Genomic DNA, 9,184 nt, shown 5'->3' on the forward strand with positions numbered 1-9,184 from the left:
AGCCGGCCCCGCGCCCGCTGCGAGAAGACTGGCGCACCAGCGCTTGCAGCGGTAGCGTGAGGAACTTCAATACAACGTTCCATTTCACTCGTCTACTTGCCAATGAGCTAAGCGCATTAATGTAGCAACATCCTTCGGAAAAAAAGCCATCGAATACCATACGATAAAATTAAATTACATGTTCGTTCTCTGTTTCTGTACTAATCCTGTATTTTTTATGTGCTAAGTAATATCAAGCACTCACTTAATACTTTTCGATATTACAAATTACTACCCTGTGTAAACAATGTAAAGTTCTGACTTCAATATGAAATGACAGTACAAAGTTCCGACATAACCCCTGAGTCTTAATGGGCTCAGGGGTATCTATAAAAATTCCCCCCCGTCAAAAAAAAGGTTTCAATACCTGGGTGGTATACGTTAGAGTATGCAAATAGCTTTGTGATCTTTGTGAAATGCAATAAATTATTAGGAATGTAAATATTATGCACACTATATGCTTTTTATAATGAGCGACCACCTTATTATTTTTCTTATGTGGATGTAAATTTAAAAATATCCCTTCGACATTGAATTTTCAAATACTGCTTGAAATTCAATAATTTCATTCATTTCGGAATTTATTTTCGCGCCCTGTTCAACATTCCATTTCATAATACTTTTTTATAGGGTTTGAATTTAAACTACTGTTTATTTTGGGAAATGACTGTGATTCTTGAATTTAAAATTCTAGTTAAAATAAAACGATAAAATAATACACAAAAAAATTTATTTACCACATAATTTCATTGAACAATAATAATCTTGCTCATGCAAAATAACACTTCATAATAATTATGATTTATTTATATTCTTTGAAGATCCCACATAGTATTAACATACATATTAGCAACATCCACGATCACAGGAAGGTTAACATTTTGGAATAGAAAACTTATTTATTCATCGAAAAGTTTGGTGTTTCTATAAATTAAACCTAATTTAAATACACACACGGATGAGTATTACATATATTGGCAGAGAGGACAACTACACGGAGTACAATACATATTATAGGTGATCGGGATACGATGTCAATCCTTAAGGGGAAGGGAACCAAGAAGATTTATATTACCTGGTTTACCTTACCTATCAAAACCCACCGTTTTCAAGATATTGCTGGTTTCTAGAAGAAATATTTGCCTATATTTGTTGTTTGTTTTGGTTTTATTGCACGTTAATCGCAGAACGAAGAATGACTTGCCTATTAAGCACAATGTACAAGTTGGTCGGAGAAGAGATGTCTGAATCGATGCATAAGAGCTTTAGGCTGCTAATAGATTGACTGCATGTTTGCAGTTAATGCGTAATCAAAGTCGTAATCAACGTCATGCAGCAGAGATTTCGACTGCATAAAGTTGATAACGAGTTCACGCAATAACTGCATGCAGTCGATCTTGGCTGCATGAAGACGGTTTCGACTGCATGCAGTTAATCCGTGAAGTCGTTATCCGAGACCTCGAAACGCAATCAATCTGTTAAGCAGCCCTAGGCTCAACTGACACTGCACTGGCGCAGAGTCGAAGCGTCGCGTCGCGTCTTGTTTTTCAACTACAACGCTTGGCGACGCGCGACGACACTCGCATTAGTGCGCCCGGATCGCAGTGTGGTCGGCGTCTGACGCCTCATTGCGCCCAAGAGCGCGAAGCCGCTCGGCTGCATCCAAGCGTCGGCGCCCGTTTCCATATTTGCATAACACAAATTTGTACCTTAACAATGGGAAAATAGAGATGAATTACTATAGGCGAAAAACCTGTCGCGTCGCGACGCTTCGACTCTGCGCCAGTGTGAGTTAAGTCTTAGTCTTTACTTTTGAAGATTTTTATTCCTGTAGAACATTTCTACAAGTGAGATCGATGGAGTTAGTACCTATGTGACTAACAAATCATAGCCATGAACATTTATTTATCATAAAATCAAGGTAGCATCCGATCAGACAACAAGTGATCTGCGAGTAGAGCTACCATCCGGTCCGATTTGTCCGAATATGCACGGTTTTTGGCCTTCAGTCTGGACTTTTTTTGGAAAAAATCGGGGCTATGAGTGTGTGTGTGCGTTATTATTTGTAATTTTGCGGATTTTTCAGCTTAGGATAAGAATTTTCAGAAAAAAGTGAAATATCTACATCGCAATCAAGTACTAAAACTCCATTTACGACAAAAACTGTCTTTTTTAGTATATATCTTACGCTATTATCTCTGTGTGAGTGATAAAATCTAAATTTTATTTTGTTACTAAAAAGTCCGGACTGTCTTGTAAATCTCAGACATTTCGAATTCAAATTTTGGCATGGTAACCCTACATGCAAGTGAATATTACTAGCACATAATTCCCACAGAGAGCTCAAGCTTGATAATAAACAAATAAAAAACGCACACACTCATAGCCCCGCACCCCGCACTATGGAAACCCTGTGTCACATAGACAACCACAAATTGCCCGGGAATCGAACCCGGGACCTCTGCGTGGCTGACCAGCATGGTAATCGTTCAGCCACAGAGGCAATTTGTATATACCTGTACTTGGACTTAATACTTGGTGTACCGGGCTGTTGTCCGTAACTCGACGTCAAGGCGCCAATTTTGTGTGTAAGAACAAACAGCGGATCACAATTTGAACATTAGAACAAAACGAAACGAAGCAAAAATTGGGACTGTTGTGTATGTGCAAATAAAGAGTTGGTAGTCCATGTCCGATGTATTTTGAGTAGACTAGAAGTAGTGGTCATAAACCACACGAATGTCTGCAACGACAGTAATTATTTCAATAAACATTTGACATTCGCATAGTTACTGAAGAAAGAAGAAGAAGAGTGACAAAAGGGGCGCTCTAAAATGATAGTAAGGGCACGTTAGACGCTTGTAGTTGCAGTAACCTTTAGATCAATAAATAAGACTGCAAAGTGGCGCTCGCGTGTGACGACAGTAACGCTGCAACTGTGTTTCAGTACTTGGAATTGTATGAAAATTAGGAGTGGCGCGGCAGCAGCGCTTCGAAAAGCGTCTAATTTGAAGACGACCTAAACGTCCACGTTGTATCGATGTGTATATTTGATATAAAAGTTATTTTTTAATATGCGTTACACGTATAGGTATCTCATTTATATATTTTTTTTTAATTTCAAAATTTATTAACAACCTCTGTGGTCGAGTGGTTGAGTTGCACACTGGTTTGTCATGGTGTCGCCATCTCCGACGTCCTGAGTTCGATCTCCGGCCGGGTCAATGTAGAAAACTAACTTTTTTTATATTGTCTCGGGACAGGATGTTCGTGGTATCATCGCTGTTTCTGATTTCTGTAAAACAAGTGCTATTATTACTTACTTTGGGATCAGAGCAACGCATGTGATGTCCAATATTTATTTAATATTTATATTTAAAACCGAAAATAAACCAATTGGAGCAATTTAGTCTGTATTATTCAACTGTGAAGGAACGTGACATCTCATTTTAGAAAATAGCGACAAGAATATCTTGAACAAAGTAGCATCCGTTACTAGTGTACATATGTTAATACATTAGTATTCCTATTAAACTCCTTAAGGGATTGGCATCGGTCACTGATTATAATATCATAATTTTGCTACTGAAATTCGACTTTTGTAATACATTTCACTTTAAGCATTAACATAAGTTGTTACAACACTAATACATATAATATATTTTCCTTATACTGTAAACATCAACAGCGTACATATTTAAGCTTTGAGCAAATTTTACAATGAACTAAAACTTTTATAAATCATCCTTAACAATACGTGATCAATTATTTTTGTAATTCTTTTATATGTATAAAATTTTTTACCGACAATTCAACGGGATTTTTTTAATGATATTTCCCAGAATTTTGAAATTTTCCAAATTTCAGGGCATACAATACATATACATATTTATATGTATACTAACATTTTTAAAAAAGAAATAAGAATCCTTTATATATTAATACTTTTTCCAGATAAACACATAGAAAATGCTCTATTGATTATAGACTTATTTAGTAAATATCAACATATTTTAAACTGTTTGAAAATGATTAAAAAATATAGTTTAATGGACAGACGACATAATATAAAACATAATATAAGGTGAAATTAGAATATAAATTGTATATTCTTACATAAATGTTAAAGTCACATGCGAGACTATACTAAAAACTAAATTAAGTAGGAAATAATTAGTAATAAGAACTTAGCGTAGAGATACAAGATTATAAAACCTTAACAATATTGGTTCAGAAGATTTAATTCATGTCAATAAATAACATGAAATATACACATTTTCTCGAAGTTAACAAATGTATGTAAGTGTTGTCTTTAAAATATGTATATGTGTTACTCAACAATTCTGCGCATAGTAAGGGAGATGCCACACGGGCGTTGCGTCGGCGTTGCGACGTCGCAACTGCGTTGTACCACATATAAATCAGAACATGCCACACAGTGCGTTGAAACAGCGCGCGTCGACATTCTGATTTATATGTGGTACAACGCAGTTGCGACGACGCAGCACCGACGCAGCGCCCGTGTGTCATCTTCCTTATTTGTAATGGAAAATTGTCATGCTTATAACAAGCTAGACGGAATGTCTATCCTCTATTGAAGCGCAACAGTCTTCCTTATTTTTATTTTTTCACATTTGCGCGCGCATATTTTTACAGTTGAATAATTTTCTTCTTCTTTGTTTTCGTGCTATAATAGTTTCAAATTTCATACGTACCGGTTTAGGAATGGCCGAGTCATCGGTTCTTAGCAAGTGCAATTTGAGTGGATGTTAAGAAAGCTTCGTTTGTTTAGCTGGCTACGCTTTCTTCGTTTGCTTTTCTCGCTCGCTTCGTTTCGATAACCCGTTTATTAATTTATATTTTATTTGTAAGTCAATGTTTATATTGGAAAATTTTATGCGGATGAGGGAAATAGTTATATAGACACTTTGTTGCCAAATTGTGTCTATATGCTATTGACTATTGATACTCCATGGATCAAGAGTATAATATAACCTATTGTACATCTTCACACAAAGGTTATATTTTCCAATAAACTTGCATTAACGGATGCTTTCCTAGACTTCTTTCTTCATGTTTTACGTTTTCCTAGACTATAGATAGACAAAAATTTTAAAGAAACTAGTCGGGTATAACAAATATTAATCATATTATTAGGTAATTACACCTGCTAACTTTTTTTACAATTTAAGTTATAAGACATGTGGTATAGACTATGTAGTCTGTTTGGCCCAGTTCGTAAGTTTTATTTATTTCATTCACTTTCATCGAATCTAAGAAATATAATCTTTTTCTATAGTTTTTATCTTCACAAGAGTATTATGTGTTTTCATGTTTTACATAAAATTCAGCGCAAATATATGAGTATGCAAATTTAACAAAGTGTCTTACAATTTTTGTGCTTGTTTGTATATGTCATTGTGCTTATACACTTACAATTAAATTAATTTAAGTACATAGTTTTCAAGAAATTATTAGGTATAGTATACAAGGAATTTTTTGAAGAAATCGCTAACGTCGAAATTAGTTTCAGAACATCACAAACATACGCTATGTTAACACTATACAAGTACTGATAGTAATTAATTCTTACTTTTTATATATCTACTTCTTATCATGATAACATTTTTAGTAATTCATCATTTAAGTAGTTTCAGGTTTGTTTAGTTGTTTAAATGTATCAATTTCCTTTTATATGAACAATATTTATATTGGGAATTGGAAAACGCAGAAGTGTAGTCTTTAAGTAGCTTGTTTTCATATGTTTTAAATGAACATTTGTCACAAGAAGATCACAGTATTTGGATAATTTTGTTATTACATAGAACACGACATAAGTATAGCTAAGGATACATTTATTTTATTTGCTCGAATAATTACATTTATTCCATTTTATTTTGGTACCAAAAATAGAGATGATTATGTTGAACACGTCTAGCTAGATGTAAAAAATATAAAGTATCAATGAACAACAACAAGGGTTAGGTATCCGAGAAGTGTACAAATGTTTCCCGTACCTCTACTCAAGTACATTTATAACAATAATACTTTAAGAAGGCTTTAACATACCACAATATTAAGAAGGACCCAATCCATACACTCTTCATAATCTATCTAATACACTGATAATCCTCACAGCTCCATTTATATACCGTAGTCAAAACTTTCAAATTCCGAGAACCTGGAGTCTTGTTTCTGGAGTCGCTGTTGACAGGCCTCAATATAGCTGTCTTGGATTCTGTACATCCCCGAGTTCGCCTGATACATGAGCGTCTCGAGAATACGCTCGTTTTTGATAGCTTTCGAAGGAAGCACGACTTTGATTAATTCCTGTGGTGAGATTCTATAAAGTTTAAGGTCCCTTGCTAACCTTTCCATTATGCATTTAAATTCATTTTTGGCATCAGTCTTATTGGCGGACTTCGCTTTGATTTTGTTCTTGGCCCAGCTGAGCATAGCTTCAAATTTTCTGACCTCTGGCACTTCGAGGTTCCTGCACATGATCATCTGGACCATGGATTCGGAAAGATTGAGGAATTCCGGCGTCTGAAAGAGTGCGTATGCTCGCTGTTCGATGAAAGCCAGGATCATATTTACCAATTCCGAAGCTGACGTATATCGCCAGTAATAGTTCTCTAATGATATAAGCATTGTGCAAACCTGTAAGAATAGAAATATAGCTCTGGTTGAACAATTAACAAAAGGTATGACTGTTGTAATATGAAACTCCACTCTGAACAAATGTAATGTTCTAATTAGGGTTTTTCATACTTATAGACTCGGTATTTAGGCAGTTAAAACATGACATTTTAATAAAGTTCTTTATTAATTGTAATTATAAAATGAAAAATGATCTCCAAAAGTTATTTTTTCATTTGTATAGTGGTTACGCAAGAAACAAAGGAATTAATAATTTTAATACAGTTTCAGATGGAGTTACTACCGTTCTTCAATATTCACAGACTATCCTAAGCCCCACTTTACAATGTTGCCATGTCCTTACAACCAGAATAAAAAAAATACAACAATTGGTTTAGAACATTTTTAACACTTTTTAATTAAGTAATTTAAGTGTTCAAAGTGTCGATATTTCCGATACCAAAAATTTTAGTCTCGAGTCTCGAATTTTTTCTAGTTTTAATATAATACATTCACCATTACCCCTTATGAGAGATAAGACTTAATATAAGATATAAGTATGAAGTGACTTACAACTTCTATCCTAAGAAACTGTTTGGCGTGATGGAAGCACGCCTGCAATAGCTCCGGTAGATCATAATGTTCAGCAGCACAAATAAGACCTGGGATGGAGGCACAGGTCAAGGGACAACTCCCTGTGTGAAGATAATCCAGAAGAATCCGAAATGTTTCTGGGTCGAATTCTATTATGGAAAACTAGAAAACGAAACGATATGAATTGTTTAGTACACAAGCAATGTCACATATGATAAGAAAATGAAACACAAAAGGCGTTCCGGAACGTCTTTGTAATGTAAGTAAATCTCATCAGCGAATGTGCATTGCTAGAATAATGAACAAATTACCGGGTTCTTAGGTTTCGCGATTGTTACACATAGGAAATGAAACTATTTTTCCGGATTTAAATCGCGTATATTTGTTTTTTCAAACAAACCGACGTTTCGGGCCCTTTACAGGCCCCAGGGTCACGGTTGACTGAGGTGGTACAGTCTTCAACCAGTTATGTCTAATATTGATGCAAACCACCCTATTTTTTCACTATAGTTACAATAGTTATTAATTAAATACCTTATTTTTAATTTTACAAAGAAAACATTCCAATTTACGCTACTTAAGTTTTACAAATTATTTTTTGTTTGAAACGTCGCTTTGTTTGAAAAAACAAATATACGCGATTTAAATCCGGAAAAATAGTTTCATTTCCTAAATGAACAAATTAGTTTTACTATTGTTTATGATGTTTACCTCAGTCTGAGCAAGTTTGGCACGGTCGACCTTTTGCGCGTCAGCGCATACCGATAATCTTGGTACTGCTAATGCTGTGTTTTTGTCTTTATCTTTGTCTTTGCCCTCTTTATCTGAAATTGAAATAATTTGATGCATTTTAACAAAATTTTGGACTAGTGATATCTCCGACCTTTTTTTTTTTACTTCGACGAAGGGTAACATGTACTTACTAGAGCAGTCTTGCGAACTGGCCCATTTCTTTTTATCGTCTGCATTCAGCTGAGAGTGTTGTTTGCGAATAGAGCGACCCCAGCCAGCCGTGATTGTTCCGAGACGTGAAAATGCTCTTTTTACCATTGGTGAACTTGGGACGCTTTTCGGCCTGTAAATTATTTGTCATCGTTTTTGATAAATAGAAAGCAAAATGACAATTTGTCTTGAATTAATTTGACTAATTATTCTTAAAATGTACCCACGACATAGATATATTATCGTGGCGTAATATTGATAAATTTATATCTATGATGTGTATGGTATTTAAATATAATATATTTAATTTCACACTATTCTAAATTTATTTATACCTCAAAGTCATTTGAAAAAGTTACATTACCTTGGTGATTCAATATCAGGCACTTGTAGGAAATTGCTGCTCTTTTGTCGCGCAGGAGTCGGCGACAGTAGAGTCGGTGCCGGCCGCGCTAAAAGTTCTGCCACTGGCACTTGTGGAGAGCCGAAACCAGTTTGGATGCCGTACAGCATTTCTTGAAATACTCTGTCAGTAAATTAAAAAACAATCGTGAATACCATGGACCAATGGCTCAAGAGGACTGCTAATCTCGATACTACAGATAGTAAGTTTGAAATAGGTCAAAATTCCGTCTTAGATCTAGATGGCGCTGGTCAATAGTCTGGAAGTAGTTTGTTTTATGTAAATGGCCAGATATCAATAATTAATTCCTCTTTAACATGAAATATAAGAGTCAGTTTTTTTCCTTGTAATATTATTCAAATATTGATCATGAGCTAAAAAAATTTTCTGAACGTTGACAAATATGCTAAGTAAATAGATGGTATTGTGTGTTACACACTAATTTATAAATTATCGCTTCCTAATACAGGCAGATGGCGCTAATCCTAAATACAATAAATGAATTGCAGACTCTGTTCCAGTAATTTTCAGGTAAGTTTGGTGACAATTTTTATTATTTAACTACTC

At 34.9% G+C, this 9,184-nt stretch overlaps 1 protein-coding gene across 1 annotated transcript in view; it reads right to left on the reverse strand.

Annotated features, from left to right (window-relative positions):
* Nucleotides 1–5,775: 5,775 nt before the first annotated feature.
* Nucleotides 5,776–9,184, reverse strand: part of LOC113239692 — a 155,774-nt gene continuing 152,365 nt past the window's right edge. Inside the window, exons 11-15 of the mRNA XM_026476774.1 lie at nt 8,579–8,738; nt 8,196–8,347; nt 7,984–8,096; nt 7,252–7,434; nt 5,776–6,699 (exon numbers count right to left, since the gene is read on the reverse strand). Of these exons, the coding sequence (XP_026332559.1) occupies nt 6,184–6,699; nt 7,252–7,434; nt 7,984–8,096; nt 8,196–8,347; nt 8,579–8,738 (1,124 nt within the window). The 3' untranslated portion in view covers nt 5,776–6,183. The remainder of the gene's footprint in view (nt 6,700–7,251; nt 7,435–7,983; nt 8,097–8,195; nt 8,348–8,578; nt 8,739–9,184) is intronic.

Source organism: Hyposmocoma kahamanoa, unplaced genomic scaffold (assembly GCF_003589595.1).
Source record: "Hyposmocoma kahamanoa isolate Upper Pololo Valley unplaced genomic scaffold, ASM358959v1 114, whole genome shotgun sequence".
NCBI classification, from domain to species: domain Eukaryota; kingdom Metazoa; phylum Arthropoda; class Insecta; order Lepidoptera; family Cosmopterigidae; genus Hyposmocoma; species Hyposmocoma kahamanoa.